Genomic DNA, 22,172 nt, shown 5'->3' with positions numbered 1-22,172 from the left:
GAAGTCAGTGTCATTTTTTTTTTTCATGAAAATAAAAATTCTTCTCACTCCGCTTTCCTTCCTGTGATGTAGGCAACGGCCATGCCGTTCTTCCTGGTGGCGGCTTGCAGATCTCCAGAGCCGTGCGAGAGGATGCCGGCTCTTACATGTGTGTGGCTCAGAATCCAGCTGGTACAGCCTTGGGCAAAATCAAGTTAAATGTTCAAGGTACCCAAATCACAAATCCGTATGTCTTCATTGCACGGCTGCTGTAACCATGAATACCAACATTCATATGTCTAAAATAGTTGTTAACTCTCTCAGTTTATGTCATCTATGACCCTTATGAAGAAAAAAATTGTATGTTTTGGGAGGGGTTTTTTTGGCCTTGTTTGTATAAGAAAACTAAGGCATCTCATCGTATTTTGATCTTCTGTGAACGGCTGTTTGGGACTCTGTTTCATTGAAGGTGATTTTTAAAGCCATTCTCTCCATAATTGAAACATTAGCTTGCAGTATCCACCTAAAAACATATTATAATAGCAGTTAAACCAAATTGATGGGAAGAAAATGGTTCTCGAGACAAAATGTTTTTTTTCCACATTTAACTCAAATTTCCTTGATATAATGTTCATATCCTATGCATTGCTGTTGTGAATTAAGTGCACTGAAAATAGGTTCTGAGCCACTGAGTTTTCTGATTTTGCATTTCCTTATAGCATGATTATTTTTATGAGGTTAATTGAAGGAGATTTTTAAAGCCATTCTCTCCATAATTGAAACATCAGCTTGCAATATCCACCTAAAAACATATTATAATAGCAATTAAACCAAGTTGATGGGAAGAAAATGGTTCTCAAGACAAAATGTTTTTTTTTCCACATTTAACTCAAATTTCCTTGATATAATTTTCCTATCCTATGCATTGCTGTTGTGAATTAAGTGCACTGAAAATAGGTTCTGAGCCACTGAGTTTTCTGATTTTGCATTTCCTTATAGCATGATTATTTTTATGATGAAGTAATTACTATAGCAAAGCTCACTTCCCTGCAGCTTGTAAATCTAATTTCTTTGTCTTTTTCAACAAATATTTATCGGGATAATAAGTGGAAATACATTGAACATTACAGACATGAATCTTCCCTTCTAGTATGGAGAAGAAGAAGAAAACTACCAAATAAGATAATTATAAATTCTGATAATTGCCATTCAGAAGAAAAAACAAACGGCTGAGGTGGAGAATAATGGGGAAACGTGGGGACCACTTCAGGGGTTTAAGTGCTTTGTTTGAGGAGGTCCCACGTGAGCTGAGTCTTGATTGATGAGCTAGGGTGAGCCTGTAAGGTGGCGGAGTGTCTGAAAGAGGACAGTATGTGCAATGGCCCAAAGACCGGAAAGAGTAAGAAGCAGCATGCCAGTGTGGCTAGAACCGCTAGACAGTGATGAGTGAGGGGGAGGCTGGCAAAAGTGAGGGAGGTCAGAAAAGAAGGCAGGGCCAGTGCATGGAGGGCCGAAGGACCGAAGGAAGGTTAAATGCCATTGTCTCTGCATTGGAAAGCCTTTAACCAGAACCCTGATTTGATTTTAGGATGATCTCTTTCGCCGCTATGCAGCTAACAGTTTAGAGAAAAGGCAAGACTAGAGCTGGAAGAGCTATTAAAGTCATCTAGGCAGGGTATCATGGTCTGGCCAGGACTGGGGAGTTTCAAGGGTTACTGAAAAAAAGTGATGGGTTGAGAATATGTATGGAGGTGTAATGGCCATGATCACTGATAAATCAGATTTGAGAGGTTAGGAAAATAGAAGAATCACTGGGGCTTTGGGCTTGAGCTGCTGAGTGATGATTGCACCACAGGGAATGCAAGGAAGGAACTGGTAGAAGAAAGGAAACCATGATTTGTGCTTAATCATGTTAAATGCGGGAAACAATTCAAAATCCTAGTGATGTCAAGTAGAGAGAGATGAATATTTATGAATTCAGGACTCAAGGGAGAAATATAATCTAAAATATCAATGAGGAAGTAACCATTACATTTTAATTCACAAGATTGGTTGAGAATTTGCATAGAAAAGAGCTAAGGACAAAGCCCCCTGGGACACTGCATTGTTTAGGGGTCCCAGAAAGGAGAAGGCACTGGAAAAGATAAAAGGGAGAGGGCTGAGGAGTCAGACGAGAACTAGACTGAGGGTAGGAGAGGAGAGTTTCAACCAGTGAGTGGACAGCTGTGTTGAATGAAAGTGAGAGGTCATGTAGGGTAAGGACCAAGAAATACTTCATTGGTCTTGACAATACAGAGGTCATGGAAAAGAACAGTTCCAGACTGAGGAGGGTTTTTGTTCTGTTTTGTTTTCACCAATTGATTAAAATTATCAATATGAGCAATTATGGGACAAAGAAGCACATTAAACAACTAAGAGCATTTCAACATCCCAAAAGCAGCCAGAGATCATTGTGTGCTCTAGAGACTGGAACAGTTCTGAATACAGCCACTCCTTGCTGATACAGTATGTAATTGCAAGCACAGGTTCAACCAGATAATTTTGGTTGGTAAAAATAATTGTAACATGCTTATTCGTATTTTTTCACAACATGGAGATTTTATTTCACTCATCACCTTTAGCGTAGCCTGAGATTTGGTCTCGACATAGTTGACCATTTCTCCGTAGCCTCTGGAGATGTGGCAGATAGTCCTAGGCCCCCCTGGGTCTGGCCATGGACGGAGGGTCTTACTTGGAAGAGTGGAGTTCTCAGAGATCTCTTGTTTCTGATTTCATTTCTTCATCAGCCTGTGGTAACAATGAATATTGTTGGCCTTGTCTCTCAAGCTTTTTTGAACTGGTGGTGGATATTTCAGGGGATTTTTTTTTTAATTTTCCATCATGGCTGTCTCTGCACTTGTCACCGTCCCTGGCCTTGAAGGTGGGGAGGCCATCCTCTTCCTCTCCTTCCTTTGTCCTGTGCTTGTGGTGGGTTGTTCTCTCATACCAATTTAAGCTGTCTTTAAGTCTCAATAGATTACCCAGACCAATACCTAATGGCAATCAACCTATTGTAAACACTAGGAAGGAGAAGTCCTTATCATCAGCCCTTCCATAATTTTCTGAAAAAGTGGGGAAAGTTTTATCTATATGGTTTTTTTTTCCATGACCCATTCATTTATTTACTCATTCATTCAAGTAATACTTCATTAAATTTGGCCACTGTATATGAGACACCATAGTTAAGTACCATAGAAAATGCATACGTAGAGAGCAGTTAAATAATTTCCAAACTTTGAAGGGGTCTGTTTTGAAAGCTTAAATAGCTGAAGTGAATCACACAGTACATGCAGTTAAAGAAGTGCCTATCAACGCCGCCTAAATTTTCTGGACATGGAATTCCTTGGGAATATATGTTTTTATCCTTATTTAAAGTTGATTGTTGTTGACATTTGTTAACTCTATAAAGAATACTTTTCTGAAATGAGGTCAATGAAAACAAACTTGACCCTTTGATGATATGCTAAAGTCAGGATTTTATTTCTTATCTCTGAGACTTCACTTTGCTAGGGGAGTACTGGAGTGTGTGAATGGTACATTCATACTTTTAAAATGAAATTTGAACTTTGTATATTTTAGTTCCTCCTGTCATCAGCGTCCATCCAAAGGAATATATCATTGCTGTGGATAAGCCTGTCACACTACCGTGTGAGGCGGCCGGCCTCCCACCGCCTGACATCACGTGGCATAAAGGTGGCCATGCCATTGTGGAATCAGCCCGCCAGCGCACCCTCAGCTCCGGGGCTTTGCAGATAGCCTTTGCTCAGCCGGAGGACGCCGGCCAGTACACATGCATGGCAGCTAACGTGGCAGGATCTAGCAGCTCGAGCACCAAGCTCACTGTCCACGGTAGGTGGTTTCACATAAATTATTTCAATCTACAACATTACCATGGCAAAGAGAAAAGGCCCCCAAGAAAACCTCTGATGGAAATAAAAACCATGCAAAACCAAGAGTTCTTAATGTAGAGGGTATGTGTGTGTGTGTGTGTGTGTCTGCGCGCTGCAGGTACACTTGCCCTTCAAATCTGTTTTCTGTAGGCATTTATTTGTATGTGAGAAAGAGATACTTTATTAATAATGTGTCCAGGATAGTTAATATGCTGCCAGTGATCCCCTCATATTGTGATCACTGAGGTCTGTACTTTGGCTTATGAGAAGTCCATTTGTGTTTGCGACTCTTCTGCTTCACTTCTCTAGTCGAAAGTCATCTCCAAACTAATCACCACGACCTACGTTATAAATATAGTGTGAACCCGATGAGAATTGGAGATCTATTTGATTCATTATTTTAAAGTAGCAAAATATTTACATGTATAGTTTTTGTAACAGTTTTCCTTTGTATTCAATGACAATATCTAAAAGATCAGTATTGGAATATTTTAGTTGTTAATATATATTATAAGACTAATGATAGATTAACTATTAATTTTAGTGGTAGGAAACAGTGAGCAAATCAAACTGCTTCTAACTACTATTTCCAGAACTATTATTAGTACTGGTAATATTAGTATTGCTAAAAGTAGTTACTCTTGTTTTAATAATGAGTTTCTGCTTTTTTTTCAAAAGTTTGTGAAAGTTATTTTTATTTTTCAGCTATATTTGAATTTCCTACAGCTTCATAGTTACAATAAAAGTCCAAGTGAAATCACTTTTAATTGATAAATGAATAATTTAGCCAAAACAAAAAAATTGCCGTTATGAGTTTTCTACATTTCTTTCCGAAGAAATATATTGCTTTCGGTTCATACATTTGATCTAATCAATATATATATTAGTCTCTTAATAAATAAGGAACTAATAAATAAATAACACTCCTTATTTTTTCGTATTTATAGAAAACTTACCAAAATTTACCAGATACTAAACAATGAATAAATCATTAAGATTTTAAAACACATGCCACAATTCCTGCCCACAAAGCTGGACATCTGTAATGAACTCTTAATGCCAAAACCTCAACCCCAAGCAAATTACAAAATACCATTCTAACTAACAAGTGGGTTCAATAATATGTTTTCATTTTTAGATTATTTAGAAAATAATAAAAATAAGGACAGTGTATATCAAAATGCATGGTGTATGGCCAAAATGAAACTGAAATATAAAGGCATAGCGTCAAATTATCCATTTTGAAAAAGAATGAATTGAAGTAAATGTACTAATGTTGGAACTCTATAACAACTAACAAAGTAAATAACTCCAAAGAAACCCGTGTAAAGGAGATAATAAAAATACAGCATTCAATAAAATACAGATTCAATAAAAAATGAATTGAATATTTATGATGTACCATTAAACAAAATAGGTTCTTACGTTTTTCATATTTGTAATGTTTATGCATATATTCATTCAATCATGTTTGTATATTTTCTCATATAATTATAAAAAGAATGAAAAATTGGAGTTTACACAATAGCTTTACTTTTACTGAGACCAACTGTTGTCTGTCACTTTTTAAAGGGTATTATAATGGATCCATTTCTCACTGATGTATTTGAATAATTTCAAAGTTCATTGTTTTGGGAGGGAAGATATTTTTACTTTTTGATCCAAATATTCTTAAAACTTTAAAGACTTTTTCCTTTAGAATATCTTAGTTCTACATCCACTGAAGTATTTTATTAGTATACCGAAACATTCAATTTATCTTTATTGCCAAAATTCTAGTTCAAAAAGTTGAGGCACAGGAAATATTTGGTATCACAATGCACAGAGTGATGAAATCACTATAAATTTCCTTTGTGACAGTATAAAACTTGAATTAAATGTCTTGACCTGCTTTTACTTTTGTCTGTTGTAACACGTGAAATACTGCGATAATTTATTTTTTCTTTAGCATTTTGTGATATTCAGTATGGGGCACTGTTTTACAGTGTTTAAACTCATAACTTCCATTAGTTCATTCTCACAATATGTCTCTGATACAAATCCAGCAGTTTACAACAATAGAAGCATGTTTGGTGTTGTTGTTTTTTTACTTCACTGCAAAAGGAAAAGAAACTCAAGAAAGTCAAATAAAATGTAAAGATATTCAACCCTGCCCTAAGTCATTTGCCCTGAAACTGTAAAATACTCAACAAGTTCAAAACCATGACAGTTCTTGCTAGCATCAAAAGTGTTGATTGGTTTTATAGTAACAAACAAATCAATATCTTAATAGATTTTTTTAGTATTTCTAGCAAATTTACCTTCCAAAGACTCTTTGTTGTGCTAATTTTCAATGTAAAAAATACATTATTGAACTCAACACCCTGAATGATCATCTATTTTAAACTCTTCGTAGTGCCACCCAAAATTCGCAGTATGGAAGTATACTACACGGTCAGTGAGAATTCACAGGCTGTTTTTCCATGCGTGGCTGATGGAATCCCTACACCAGCAATTCACTGGAAAAAAGACAATGTTCTTTTAGCCAATTTGTTAGGAAAATACACTGTTGAACCCTATGGAGAACTCATTCTGGAGAATGTTGTGGTAAGTGTAACAGACATGGATAGTACATTGAGCCAGATTGTTGACTTATCTTCTTAGCTTTTAATAGTTTAACTTGGAGATATGTTTTTTAATAATGAAAGAAAAATACTCCTATAAATTCAGTTTATAAAATTAATTTTACACTTATTTTATGTCCCAGGTCTAAGACTAGTATTAAACAGAGAGTAGGAACTCATGAATGCCCTCCTTCTAAAATTGTTACTTTATTTTTTATGAAAATATTTTCTCAGAAAAAAATTCTAAGTGTCTTTGTTATATTCCATACTTATAACCATGTATGGGAACAATTAGGAGAATGGAGATGTAAGAAAGTCTGATATGCTATTAAACAAGTATAAAAAATAGTCTTCTGGCTCTTTCAAGGTTTTTAAATAACCCTTTCTAATCATTGACAAGGAAACTAAAGTCTGAGGGATCTATGCACGCTGAGGTTTTTCTCCTATTCTCAGGTGGGACCTCATCCGTCTACAGAATCGTAGCTATCAAAGCATCTCGGTTTTTCACTGGTTGCCCCCTTGAGGAGGAATATATTCAAATGATAAAGCTGATCCCATTTACTTTATATGAATCAGACCCCTGGGATTACCAGGTATATAGCCCTACTGGTAGGCTAGGTCAGTAGGCCCTAACTCAATCACATGTGCCAGCAAAAGTCTCATTTCAAATCTAAAGTTCCTTCAGTAGTAAGATGGATCATTATTTTATGTGCCACTAAGAAAAAAAATGTAAACAAGCAAACTACAGCAGATGACCAGTTTTGAAGTTGTATTCCAATATCAGAGAGATTGAAAGTTAAGCTAGAACAGGAAGGGGGAAAGGGAAATTGGGAGTTCAGTTTTAGGCATCCAAGCAGAGAGTTGAAATGAGAAGTTCAGTATAGTTGGAATTTAGAAGAGAGATCTGAGCTGGAAGTACTGGTACTCATATCGAGGGGTATTTTAAGCCATAAGTCCGTATGAGTGCACCAAGGAATTGAGTGCAGATAAAGAAGAAAAGAGAGCCAGTGACTGGGACCCTTCACATGGCGACATTAAGATGTAATGTTGAGGGGAAGTCAACATTAGGAAATGGAAAATGAGCAACCAGTGAGATAGGAAGAAAACTAGGGGAGTTGGGTATCCAGGAAGCCAAGTGAAGACATGGTCTCAAAGAGAAGAGAGTCATAGTTTTTTCACATGCCACCAATAAATCCAGTAAGATAGTTATTGGTGGGGTGTTCTCTGTGTCCCCAACTGTTACTGGTGGAAGTGGGCTTCTTGGGGTGCCACAGGAATAAGGGTTTCCTGAGGCCTCCACCAGAAGATGAGGTATTGTGAAAAGTTTTCTTTCTATGGAATGAAACCCCGGAATTTCCGAGGCCCCATCTCGCTCCATCCTGCCCAAGGAAAAGTCCCATTTTATCTTCAGCAGAGCGAGGATTAAAGCCAGGGTCCAGAGTTTCCACTCCATATTTGCACAGTCCAGTCTAGCATCAGGCTAGCTTAGCTTGTGTTCCCAGCTGCAGTCCATTATGTGGGGGCTGCATGGCCATAGACCATGCAGCCTCTAGGGCACCTTTTGAGCTCGGCGTGTCAGCATTTTGAAAAACCCTAACTTAATTCTGGTGGCATGTCACATATAGAAATTTTTTGATATTTGCAACCATTGTAAAACAAAGACATATTTTTGATATTTATTTTATATATTTAAATGCCATTTAACAAAGAAAAATCAACCAAATAAATGAGTTTGCGTATCACCTCTGACACGCATGTCATAGGTTCGCCATATCTGCTCTGGGGCCGCATGGCAGGCTAGCCTTTGGGCGAGTGCAAGGAAGCAGGAGAGAAGCGAGGAACAAGAGAATGAACTGCTTTCTCGGGGGATTTTACCCTTTCTAAGATTTCACGGGCTTGCAGTGGCTCCACCCCTTTTAGCCAATTACCCTGGTATGTTTTTTCTAGGTTAGAATGAGAGACAAGCACCTTTCCTACTTCACTATGCATGCATCCATTTCCCCTTTGGCTGGTCTCTTCCCCCAGTGATCTTCAGGGCAGGGACTGGTGGAAGTGTAAAACTGCAGCTTCCTGGTAAAGCTGCCCAGATGACGAGGCTTATAAAGTCTGGCCTCATCGCTTCTCGGCCTTTTGGCTAAGATCAAGTGTAGTATATAGAAAATTTTGGATATTTACAACCATAGTAAAACAAAGACTTATATTTTTGATATTTATTTTATATATTTAAATGCCATTTAACAAAGAAAAATCAACCAAATAAATGAGTTTGCGTGTCACCTCTGACACGCATGTCATAGGTTCGCCATATCTGCTCTGGGGCCACATGGCAGGCTAGCCCTTGGGCGAGTGCAAGGAAGCAGGAGAGAAGCAAGGAACAAGAGAATAAACTGCTTTATCGGGGGATTTTACCCTTTCTAAGATTACGGGCTTGCGCAGTGGCTCCACCCCTTTTAGCCAATTACCCTGGTATGTTTTTTCTAGGTTAGAATGAGAGACAAGCACCTTTCCTACTTCACTATGCATGCATCCATTTCCCCTTTGGCTGGTCTCTTCCCCCAGTGATCTTCAGGGCAGGGACTGGTGGAAGTGTAAAACTGCAGCTTCCTGGTAAAGCTGCCCAGATGACGAGGCTTATAAAGTCTGGCCTCATCGCTTCTCGGCCTTTTGGCTAAGATCAAGTGTAGTATAAAGTCTGGCCTCCCCTTGGTTCCTTTCCTGTTATTAATATTAAGGACTAGCTAGTTATGATGGTAAGATGCATGCCAAGAACTTGGCAGTTGGATTTAGCAAGTGAAACTTCAGAATTGCAGGTAATACTGCCCGTACTCTTGTTATTTCCTTTAAAAAGTTCGTAGTCTTTGGTGCCACATTAACCAGAGCGCCAACTCTACTGTCAAGACGCAACCAGTCTTTAGAATTACTTGTTCTGTATTTGCACAATGCAGAGCAGAAGTACACCAGCTGTTTGATAAACTTTAGAATCTAAAGTTTTCTGGGCTCTTAGGATCATAAAATGCTAGAGTTCTATAAGGTACAGGCTTTTGTTTAAATTCGTATACATATTAATTTATATTATGCCGAAAGCTAGACAGATTGGGGCAGACTACAAAATAGAAATTTAAACTGTCTTTATATAAGAATGCTCCTTTGGGGACCAAGCTGTGCAGGTTTATGTATTTTGTCTAATGCGATGTGAGACTATGTAATTTTAAGCACTGTGACTTTTCTTTCTTTAAGCTGGAGGATTCTGGCACATATACCTGTGTTGCAAGCAACGCTGCAGGTGAAGACACACACACTGTCAGCCTGACTGTCCATGTTCTCCCCACTTTCACTGAACTTCCTGGTGATGTGTCATTAAATAAAGGAGAAAAGCTACGATTAAGCTGTAAAGCAACTGGTATTCCACTGCCCATGTTAACATGGACCTTCAACAACAATATTATCCCAGGTTGGTAATTTAATTCTTCAGAAGAGAAGAAATACGCCCACAAAGAACTCTAATCCATTCTTCATTCCTTTAGCTATGGGAATTGATTGAAAGTTACATGAAGAATTGATTGCTCGCCCAGGCTGATGTGGCTCATTTGGTTGGGCATCATCCCATGCACTGAAAGGTTGCCAGTTCGATTCCTGGTTGGGGCACATGCCCGAGTTGCAGGCTGGATCCTGGAGGGGGGCATGCAAGAGGCAGCCAATCAATGGTTCATTCTCTCTCTCTCTCTCTCTCTGAAAAAATCAAAACAGAAACAATTTAAAAAAGAATTGATTGCTCCACGTTCTGTAAAATGTGTAACATGGTCTGGATTTTCACCTGTACCTCTTATATTATATTCTTGCCATTCTTTTGAAAGGATAAGTTGGTCACAGGACCATATATTGCAGGACATAAGTAGATATTTTTAACCTAAAAATAATCTGTCTCCCCCAGGAGAAAAGTGTATTATAAATACTGGCACCTAAATTTATCCCCACCGGATCTCCTTCATCATTGATCAATGAATTAAGTTGGCTACCATTAGAGTCTTAATTTTACAGAGAACTTGGCTTCTCACTGTATGCATTAATCTCTATTACAGTGTAGATTGATTATGTAGAAATTTCTAGTCAATATGTGCACTACATATTGATGTAGTTAGTGCCTGGAACTCAAGACCTGAGACGACAAATATCTCCTTATTTGTTAGACTTTCTTATGAGCATAAAGATGGTGCCGTCATAAAACTTGTCCAAAACTGAGCTCTGAAATCCTGCACTATTAGAATTTAATAAATATCTTTCTAGAAATGTAATAATAAACTTTAGATCTTTCTTTTACAAATATTTATATTAATGACGAATTCATCAACTGTATTTTATTAATAATAATAGTATATGTCACTAAAGGAAAATAACGTACAAAAACATCTTAAGTACTATTTTCTGAAGGTGTAGTACTTATTTAGCTCTAAATTTTAAAGCCTAAATTTTCACTTAATGTTCAGCAGTATGAAATTTTAAAAGGTAGTTTGGGAAAATCATGCAAGATAAATATATACTTAATATAATTAGATATTGGCTAGTCTAATCAGAATCTTATTTAGTATCAGTTGCTTTAAGATTAACCTTATAGTGTACTCCAAATGTTATAACTACCTTTGTAAGTATTTATATCACCACTGATTATGGAGAAGTTTAAATTATTACAAATTTAATCATGTTGTCATTACCTAACTGGTGTACTTCTTCCTGGTGTACAGACATTCCCTCTGACCTGCCAAGTCAGTTGAATTGTAACTGAAAAAAATTTCATGTTTTTGATGGAAATGTTTGGGAGGAAAAGTGGTGGTGAGATAAATTAAATGGAAAATGTCATATTTCTGAGTGAAAGATTTTTGAAACCCAGAGAGACTGTGAACCAGATTTAGGCAACACTTGGAGATGAAAGGTGTATTTTCAATCTAAAATAATTTTGAAAATGTTTATTTTCACTCTCTTTTCCTGCTTTTCATTCTTCAAACAAGCATCTATAGACAGAGCAAATAGCCCAGAGGAAGGGATCTGTGGGAAAGGCTCTCTTCTCCAAGGTCATGATGAGCTCTCGGGTGCAATTGCTGACTAACACATAAATCTAACCTGCAAAATAGGAGCTGTTGTGATTGTCTTCCTAGGTTACTGAGAGGCATTTGTGTTGTTCCCTAACTTGTTTCTCTCAGCCCACTTTGACAGTGTCAACGGACACAGTGAACTTGTTATTGAAAGGGTTTCCAAAGAGGATTCGGGTACTTACGTGTGCACTGCAGAGAACAGCATGGGTGTTGTGAAGGCAGTTGGATTTGTTTATGTGAAAGGTAGGTAACAGTGCTCTATTTTTTATTCATAATTTACTTATAATAGATGGTTTGCATTTTCCTTTCTTATTATGTAGTACTACACACCATACCTTCAGTTTGTTAATCCATTTAGTCCTAATTCACAGATACGCAAATTCATAAGAAATAGAATATTTTGAACATGCAACTCAAAGTAGGTAAGCAGTAAGTAAGGAGATCATTTGGCACAAAGTGTAACCATCTGAAACTGGTGAGATTATCCAGTTGATTAGCACGAGCCGTTGATTTTGGAAAATTCATGGGGTTTGAAAGTGGCTGTACCCTTCTCTAAATGACCTTTCTAAATAGCTCAACATCACAAAGAAATGATCAGAGCTTCCTTTTACTTATACTTGCCTTGTGTTTTTTCCCAGAACCTCCAGTCTTCAAAGGTGATTACCCTTCTAATTGGATTGAACCACTTGGCGGAAATGCAATTCTGAACTGTGAGGTCAAAGGCGATCCTGCCCCAACCATCCAGTGGAGCAGAAAGGGGGTGGATATTGAAATTAACCACAGAATCCACCAACTTGGCAATGGCTCCCTGGCCATTTATGGCACCGTAGTAAGTCGCACTGGAATTGTTGATCAACTGCCACAATGGATGCCTTTCTTTAGGTGCCATGGATGGGAAAAGTTTCTCCTGCATTTTTATTTAAATAGTAAAATCTGAATCAGTGGGTTGTTATAAAAAAAACTGAAACAGTGGTTCAAAGCTATTCTTTTTAGGCCTTTCGAAGAAGTATGAGCCATAAAATAATTTTTCTGCTTTGTTCTTGATCATTGGCCTATTAGTTAGCAACAGTAGAACAGGAAATTGAAGAATTACAAACACAATTACAAACAAATTTTAGGGCAGTTTTCATCACTAAGTCAATAACTATATATTAGGCTTTCCAAAAACTTTAGTAATTTGGAAAATGAGTAGTGCTTTAAGTTATTCTAATTTGATGGTCATGTGAATGAAATATTTTATCTAAAAATTTATCAGCTAGACTACATATGGGTAATTTGTTAACCTGTTTTTGAATTAATTGAAATAATAATTAAAATATGCTATCTAATCACCTAATCCAGTGACTGCTCTCACTCTTTATTCTCCTTGGTTTTTAGTTTTAGCATTAGATGTTGTTGGTTATCCCCTATATTTTGAACTAATCCCCATTAGAAAAGACTCCATATTTATTCATTTGTCCTGATTATTTTAATGTTTTTAAGTTACTATAAGAATAGCATCAACATGTTCCTTTAGTAAGGTAATTTTGGGTAGATGATTATTTTAAAATGCTATTTTTTGCTTTGGTTTCCTAGTAAGTATTATCCCAGAGGGCAATAATGAGCTGTTTTGAAAAAAAAACTAGGCGAGGAATTTCTTTTTCTACTTCTTTTTGTTTAATCTATTTATGAGGTTAAAGATATGTAGGTTTTTCTATTTCCATTTAAACTGTCATCTCAAAAAGAAAATTTCATATAAACTAGTGGCATGGTGAACGAAGTTATTTGCCCTGCTCTGTAAGCTCACATTTCCACAAACGCTGCTCTTTCCTTAGAATGACGATGCCGGTGACTACACATGTGTAGCTGCTAACGAGGCCGGGATGGCGGAGCGCAGCATGAGCCTGACCCTGCAGAGTAAGCTGCTTCATTACATTGCAATTAAACCCCTGATCAAAGCAATGTTGCCTATTAAAGAATGTCCACTTTCCTTAACTTTATAGCAGGTACATCAACGGCAGCTTTCAGAGCGTGTCCACTCTTATGATCTGCGGCTGATGGAGCCGTCGTTATTGAGCATCAGGCAGATACAGTTTGGCACAGACATTTTTCTCTATTTTATCTAACACATGCAGTTCAAAATCACAGGTGCTTCATAGCGGTGCTTTTTGTTTGTTGTTTGTTTGCAATATATTGCATTGAATACTCTTCTTATTGCTCACTGCAGTTCTTGTAAAGTGCTTGCAAAGATGCCATTCTGTGGCTCTTTAAAAGTGTGTATTAAATAAAGACGAGTGTAAACGACCTCAAAAGTGCTCCAGATCTATCGCTGTTTCCATGGAATAACTATGTGATGTGGGCAGGCTTATCATACTCACCATGAAGCCCCTCAGTACAAGCCCCCGGAAGAAAGCGCTTTCATAATTAGAAAAACCGGAAGGACTCCAGAGGCCCGTTGGACAGTCCCCAGAACCACTTCAGGGACTAACCCCGCAGACAGCATCATTGAGTTGAGAACTTAAGCCAACCGACTTTAGTGAATAGGCTCAATACTGAAGGGGATGAATTTACATCTTCTTCCTTCACTATGGAGAGATGCTGTTGACTGGCATTTACTAACAGCTATTTGCCAAACCACTTTTCTGTAAGGATTTAACATTGAATAGATGTTTTTACAATGTCTAAGACAATCTTTTCCCTCCAGCTTTATTGAGGTATAATTGACAAAATTGTGGACATTCAGAGTGTACAATGTGATGATTTGATATACGTAAGTGTTGTGACTTGATTACCACAAAGAAGTTAATTAACACATCCATCACCTTACCCAGTTACTGCTTGTTTTGGTTTATTTTTTGGTGAGAACACTGATGACCTATACACTTAGCAGATTTCAAGTATACAATGCAGTATCATTAACTAAAATCACCATGCTGTACATTAGCTCCTCAGAGCCTGTTCCTCTTGTAACGGAAAGTTTGTATCCTTTGGCCAACATCTTCCCATTTTTCCCATCCTCCACCCTCTGGCAACCACTCATCTACTCTTTGTTTCTATGAGTTGGACTTTTTTTTTAAGATTCTACATATAAATGATAGCATATGCTACTTGTCTCTCTCTGTCTGGCTTATTTCATTAACATAGTGCCCTCCAGGTCTACCCATGTTTCAAACAGCAGAACTTCCTTCTTTTTTATATATATATATGTATATATATGTATATATACATACATATATATACATATATATATAATACATGTATTCACACACCACACATACACCATTTTCTTTATCCATGCATCCATCAACAGATACTTAAGTTGTTTCCATTATCTTGCTAAGTGCATATTTATCAAATGATAACCTTGTGGAATGTTATTAGAAAAAAAGTTGAGTTTGATGGTCAAATAAGTCTGAGGGGAAAAAAGATTAAACAACATTCATTCATTTATTAAATATATATAAAGAACACCCACTATATGCAGTAAGTTTCTATATTGCAGATCTTTCCAAAAATGTTAATATGTTAATGTGAGTTATAACTCAACAAGAGGAGGATATAAAATGCCACATTTCCCAAATAAATGTTATTCCCGTGAAAACTTCTCCCTTCCTTGTTTGGGTGAATGATCAATCTCTTCAGAATGAGTGTTCCACTGATCAGATTTAAGACAGGCTGCATTAGATGAGCTCATTTAAAATTACTGACAGTAAACACATTTAAGTAAATGAGTCATATAAAAGAAGCCAAAAAGATAATTTGTTTAAAATTAAGATTGAAGAACCAGAAACCATGTCTTCATTTAGATAAAATGACCATGTTTAACTGATCATTATGTGACTGGTGGAATTAAGTCAACCTTGAAAGGTGTACATAAGGAATTTTATTGTTGGATTAATTTACGGCCTTGTGTGCATTTGGAAATGTTCAACTATGTTATCTAAATTAAGATTCTGAGTTTTTTTGACACTTTCTTTGACCATAATAACATGAGCAGATGAGCTCATTTGGTCATTATGTTGCCATTTAGTGTTGAGTGATTAATCTGATGTATTTACTTTATTCAGCAAGCTTATTGAATGCATAATGTAATCTGAACACTGGGAGAGAAATGAAAGTTCCTAGAGTGAGGTTAATGTAAACATCAGTAGGAAGGCAGTTATGTAGGATGATGTGGGCGTTTATATAAATAATACATTAATGACTCTCCCTGAGATTCAACTTCATATGAAAAGACAATACATCAGTAATATCCTTACATAAAATACTAGCATATTAATGTCACAGTAAAACACATTTTACTTCTATCTTTTTGTTTTATGTTCTATTATTCCAGATATACTTCTCGATCTAAACTATGCAGCCACCACCCTGAATTATCAGATATTTATTCCCTCTCTTTGAGCAGTTAATCCTTCCTTTTAACTCAATCCCACTAAAACACTGCTGTCATCCCATCATATTCCTTCAAGGATATACACACTCCCCTTCGCTTACCTATTTAAATGCAAATCCTGTGATTTTCATTTGAAGATTTTAACCACATGTTTAAAACCTTGTATGCCACAGGATGAATCATCCTTGCAAAGCTAAATCCATGGCCATGCTATTTTCTTTTCTCCAATAGGTTCCCTTCTCTTATATATAATCTTACCCATTTTTGAAAATGCAGTCAAGCTTCTTAACTCCCATGAAGTCTTTTATATTCTATCTTGACACTGTAGACTTGTAAAACGATAAATATTCAATCAGCAGCTATGTACAACTTCTTTTACATTCTCTCCAATGACTTCACTGGAGCAGGTATCATCCACTATAGGAACTATTAACCCCTACCTCCTTCTTGAAACTCCTTCCTTTGGTTGCCAGGATACTATTTTTTCTGATTTTCTTCCTACCTCAGTGATCAGTTCTTAGTACCATTGATGGGTTTGCCTTCTGTCCATCTCTTAAATAATAATGTTGCAATAGTTTCTGCCTCTGGCCCTCTTCCTCTCATTTTAGACTCACTTCTGAAATAATCTTATCCACATGTGAAAGACTCACAAGTCTGTAGTTTCAGCCCAATTCTTTATTCTGAACTCCAGAAATGAATATTCACTTTCCATCTAGACATTTCTGTAGCAATGTCCCACAGATACCTCAAGTATAGAGACAGTTCTAAATGGATGCAAATCACCATTCCTTACTCCCTCCCAACAAATCTGTTCTTCCTCCAATGTTCTATCAAGTTGCCCAACATACACTATATTTCCCAAATCAAAACCCTGTAGTCATTAATTCCTCCCTTTACTTCATACAATTCAATGAAAAAGTCCTATCATTCCTACTTTCTTGATAATTCTTGAATGTCTTTTTTCCTCTCCATTTCCAGTGACATGCTTTCATGTGATTTATTAAGGTATTTTTGTTTATGTCCCCATGTCTCCACACATTTACCTACTCTACTAAGTTGTATTCTACCTATCCTATTACTTCATTCTATAAGTATATTAAAACACAACTCAATAATTAGTTACTGGTCTATCTTATCAGTAGACTATGAGCTTCTTCAGACTAGAAGACGTTGTATCTGTTATCTCTGTATCCTCAGCATCTAGCACAATGCCTGGGAAATAGTAGGCTCTCAATGTGTGTTTAATGAATAAATGAATGATGGTTTGTAATGAAAGAATACGTTAATAATGACTCTTTACCACAAAAATTATATAAGTGAAATATGTGAATGTTCGTCATGTAAAAAACAGCAATGATAACAATAGTACTAATACTCTTTTGGTCTTAGCTTATCAAAGAGCTGTCCTACATCATCTTAGTGGAGTCTAACAAGAATCCTTCAAACTAGGCACCATCTTTAAGGACATGAAATCTCAGAGAGGTAGTAAGGAGTGGAAGCAGGACTTGAATTCAGAAACCTTGACTGCAGGTCCCATGCTCTATGCCAGCGGTTGCCAACCTTTCAGACCTCACGGACCACCAGTGGTCCACAAACCACCGGTTGGCGACTGCTGCTCTAGGTTACCCTGCTTAAGGATTTAAAATTTTGACTTTTACTAAATAAAACAGCTATGAAAATTCTATCAATGGTAATTACAACCTTAGCAGTTGAGAAGCTACAGTGTTTTATAAACAAATTAACCTAATTTAAAAAATAATGTTACTACATAATATTGATGAAAATGCTTATATTATTGCACCAAAACTAAGAAGCATTATGTGCTTTTTTTTCCTGTAGGTGCTCCTATTATCACTCTGGAGCCAATAGCAACAATTATTAATGTTGGTGGCAAAGTCATATTGAATTGTCAGGCCACTGGAGAGCCTCATCCAGCCATTATGTGGTCTCGTCAAGGGCACGCTATCCCCTGGGATGACCGAGTTAATGTGTTGTCCAACAACTCGTTATATATCTCTGCTGCTCAGAAAGAAGATACATCTGAATATGAATGTGTTGCTCGAAATCTGATGGGTTCTGTCATGGTCAGAGTACCAGTCACAGTCCAAGGTGAGTGTGATCAGATGGATATTCATATTAAACAGCACCCGGAGCAACTCACATCTTAAAGATTACTAAGCATCTTAATCCAAAGCCTCCTTAACCCTTGAGACACTTCTGGCTTATGGAGCTAGGACATAAAGCACACCACAATTTGCAGGCTGAAGGGACTAAATATAGATTAGAGCTAAAAAGTACCAAGTTAATCATTTAAATTTCCAAACTGAATTTTTTGATTGAAAAATAGTCCACTTTATTCTCAGAAATTAATGTGTATATTTTGCTTTTTTTAAAAAGGCATTCAAAAGGTAAACAGTATATAAACTTCTTGGCTGTGTACTTTCAGTAGCCATGTCCGCGTGAGTCAGGATTGGAGTTGGGTAGAAACTCTAGTTAACTGAAGTTCTTCTCTCATGCTTAGATTTCCATTTTGCCATAAATGAGAGCTTCCCTAAGCAATTTCTCAGCAGCTCCTGACTTAGCTGTCGACCCAGTCACATCTTAATGAAATCCAACTTGCAGGTTTTTTGTTTACTAAAACAGAGACAAAGTAGAATGTCTTCTTTGTAGTTCATGGTGGGTTTTCCCAGTGGTCTGCCTGGAGAGCCTGCAGTGTCACCTGTGGAAGAGGCATCCAGAAGAGAAGTCGCCTGTGCAACAACCCTCATCCGGCCAATGGTGGGAAGCCTTGTCAAGGGTCGGATTCAGAAATGCGGAACTGCCAACATAAACTGTGTCCAGGTACTACTCTTTATTTGACAGATAGACATGTGTTCATTTCGGTTTCTAATGATGGGTTGGCCCAGAATTAGTACTTTCTTTTTTATTTTAATATATTTTTATTGATTTCAGAGAGGAAGGGAGAGGGGGAGAGAGAGAGAAACATCAGTGATGAGAGACAGCCATTGATGTGCTGCCTCCTGCACAGCCCACACTGGGGATCTAGCCCGCAAACCATGACCTCCTGGTTCATAGGTCGACTCTCAACCAATGAGCCACATGGGCCTGGCAGTACTTTCTTTTTTTATTGAATTTTTGGGGGTGACATTGGTTAATAAAATTGTACAGGTTTCAGGCGTACAGTTCTACAGTGTATCACCTGTGTATTGTATTGTGTGTTTACCACCTCAAGTCTCCTTCCATCACCATTTATCACCCATTTATTTACTTTCTTCTTTTTTCCCCCATCACCTTTTATTCCCTCCTTGCCCCAGCATTAGTACTTTCAATTGAAATGTATCTCATGATCTCATGGTGTAATGTTTCACCTTTGTGCAGTGCATGGTAGCTGGTCAGAATGGAGCCCTTGGGAAGAATGCACAAGGAGCTGTGGACGTGGCAACCGAACCAGGACCAGAACTTGCAATAATCCATCAGCTCAACACGGAGGGCGACCGTGTGAAGGGACTGCTGTGGAAATGATCATGTGCAACATTAGGCCGTGCCCAGGTGAGAAGCCACCGATGAGCAACACTTTCCTGTTTTTAACTCCCATCAAGGGGCCATAATGACCTTTTCTTCTTCACTGTGAAAAGATGTGATGGCCTGTCCCCTGGAATATATCCATTCTCCGCGTTCTTAGTTCTTTCTCCTGGATGAACTTGGGGAGGTAGAGCATGAATAAGTAAAACACCTGATTTAATTGAACATGATTAAAGGCTCCAGACTGTGGTGCGTTTTTAATCATGTAGAGAAAACATAAGTCATTACAAGTCATAAAATTTTAGAGGTGATGATGTTAGGTAACACCTAACCCAGTCTTTCATTTTCAGGTGAGAGAAATAAAGCCTAGAGAGGTTAAAGGGGTTCCCAGAAACACCCGTTAGGGAGAGCTAAAATAATAATAGTTACCAGTGACTAAATACCTACCGTGTGCTGGGTGCCAGGCGACGTGCTTTGTGTACGTGCTGTTTTTTGACTTTGTGGAACAACCCTACAACATGGGCATTAGGGGCTCTTTGAGGTTCAAGTGACAGAAATCAAACTTTACAGAAGCATAAGTAAAAATTCTCCTTTCAGGTATGATTGAATCCAAGGACTGGGCCAATAGTTTACTAGCATGTTTTCCACCTCACATCTCTGCTTTCCTCTCTTGGCTGTATTCTCCTTTAAACTCTTTCCATGTGGTGGGAAAAATGACTGCAGCAGCTCCTGGCTCACGGGGCCCGATAATCTCAGGCCTCAGAGACAAAGAGCTCTTCTCACTATCAACCTCTGGGAAAGGCCCTGTTTGATTTTGTTTGGATCCCGTGCTCACCTCTGACCTTGAGTCCAGGAGAAGGACACTTTGGTAACCATCGTGGGTTACTGAGTGCCAAGAGGATCAGGGCTCCGTGTTTGACAGCTTGAAAGAAATAGAGATGCGGCTGTTCACTCATTCATTGATTCATCCAAAAAAAATATCTGTTAAGCACCCATTCTGTACTCAAGGCACTTTTCTAATTGCTCAAAACTAGAATGATAAACAGATAATAATCCCATATTGACAAGCATAGAGAACAAACTCACATAGTTGAAGTGATGGAGCAGCACTAGGAGTGACACCTTTGCTGAGATCGTCAAAAAAATGAAATCAATAAACCAAACTAAGATATTGCACACTATTGGACAGACGAGGAAACTACGATTCAGAGGATATATGAGAATTGATTCACTGAGATTACATAGCTGGTTAAAGGTAAATCAAGGATTTAGACCCAGGCCCATCTGTTTCCCCAGCCTAGTCACTTAGATTCTGTGTATCTTGATTTGCAGTTTAGAACTTCCATTGCATTTACAAATAAAATACTGTCATGAATCTTAAAGAAAATAAACAAGAACCCAAAATGTTTCTTCACCTTGAAGAATTAGAAAGCTAATTATAATAGCATACTGTGTCAAAATAAAACATACCTAACGACAGCAATCTTTGTACAGTTTGTCACCGGTGATACCTGTATCATGAAAAGCTAAATGATTTTTATAAATGCCCTGGATTCCTTGAACACTTTCTTATATTCTGGTGCAAATTGATATGTTAGGCTTATGTTGTACTTTCTCCGCCCCAGTTAGAATGGTATTTTTAAACTTCCAATCCTCCCCCTAATAAAGATAGGTATCTTCTGGAATGGACCTTTCTGCTGGCATTTGACAGCCATTGTCATTTAAAAAAATACACATTCTTACAGATTACTTAAAGAATGAGCATTTTTAAAGTGTTTGGGGGTTTTTTAAATCGTTGAGAACTTTGAGTAAAGAGCGGCCATACTAGCTCATCACTCACACATATGCAGCACTTTAAAATGGTGTGTGCTGTACTGATCCCAGCAATTTTCATCTATAAACTCGTTTTTCCTCACCCTGACCCTCTCAAGGCAGGTTCTTTTATTATCTGGATATAGCATGTGATAAACTGGGCAGAGAAGGCCCAGTAACTCGCCTAGGACTGCACGGTTAGCAAGAGCAGAGCAGTCATTCAGACCCAGGGCATCTGGCCCAGAGTCCTGCAAGGACCCCTGTTCTGCTGCCTTTCCAGAATCAGAATTGCAACATAATGTAACAACAAACCCCTCTTTTACGTTTTGCATTTTTCCTGTATACTGACTCCTCCACCGTTGTCTTCTTTGGTATTATTTAGACACCATGATGTTTTATTCTTTCTCTGATTTATATTATCATTACTCTGTCTTTTTTATTGTTATCATTCCATTCATATAAAAGAAACATTTCAACTCCACCACATTTTATATCATGAAGTTCATTTCTGGTTAAGGTTTTCTTTATCGATTAAATATATATATATCTTCAGCCAAAAACCGTTATTTATATGTAATAGAAACTACACAGATAATAAATGAATAAACATCACCCATTTATAATCCTCCAATAAAAATGCATCTATGCTTTAAGACTTTATATGTAAGAGGTGTGAGCTTTTGTTAACCAACAGCCTTGAAAATAGAATATAGGAAAATAATTAGAACAGCAGAATTTTTAAAAATCACTTAGTCCATATATAAGGACTTTGAGCATCAACAATCTGAATTTATAAAGAAATAACTGAGTAATATCTGCCAAATATTTAAAGGCTTTTTCCTATTTGTTTACTTTTAGTCAAATA

General features: G+C 37.4%; 1 protein-coding gene across 1 annotated transcript in view; it reads left to right on the top strand.

The window, feature by feature from the left end:
* The window catches only part of HMCN1 (hemicentin 1), an 86,808-nt gene that overhangs the window by 26,089 nt on the left and 38,547 nt on the right, over nucleotides 1-22,172 (top strand). The window contains exons 21-30 of the mRNA XM_015569952.1: nucleotides 73-207; nucleotides 3,598-3,867; nucleotides 6,304-6,494; nucleotides 9,749-9,962; nucleotides 11,707-11,841; nucleotides 12,237-12,427; nucleotides 13,413-13,494; nucleotides 17,813-18,082; nucleotides 18,644-18,814; nucleotides 19,352-19,522. Coding sequence (XP_015425438.1) covers nucleotides 73-207; nucleotides 3,598-3,867; nucleotides 6,304-6,494; nucleotides 9,749-9,962; nucleotides 11,707-11,841; nucleotides 12,237-12,427; nucleotides 13,413-13,494; nucleotides 17,813-18,082; nucleotides 18,644-18,814; nucleotides 19,352-19,522 — 1,830 coding nt within the window. The remainder of the gene's footprint in view (nucleotides 1-72; nucleotides 208-3,597; nucleotides 3,868-6,303; nucleotides 6,495-9,748; nucleotides 9,963-11,706; nucleotides 11,842-12,236; nucleotides 12,428-13,412; nucleotides 13,495-17,812; nucleotides 18,083-18,643; nucleotides 18,815-19,351; nucleotides 19,523-22,172) is intronic.

Source organism: Myotis davidii, unplaced genomic scaffold (genome assembly GCF_000327345.1).
Source record: "Myotis davidii unplaced genomic scaffold, ASM32734v1 scaffold362, whole genome shotgun sequence".
NCBI classification, from domain to species: domain Eukaryota; kingdom Metazoa; phylum Chordata; class Mammalia; order Chiroptera; family Vespertilionidae; genus Myotis; species Myotis davidii.
Note: the sequence above shows the minus strand (reverse complement) of the source record. Positions and strands in the feature narration are given on the sequence as shown.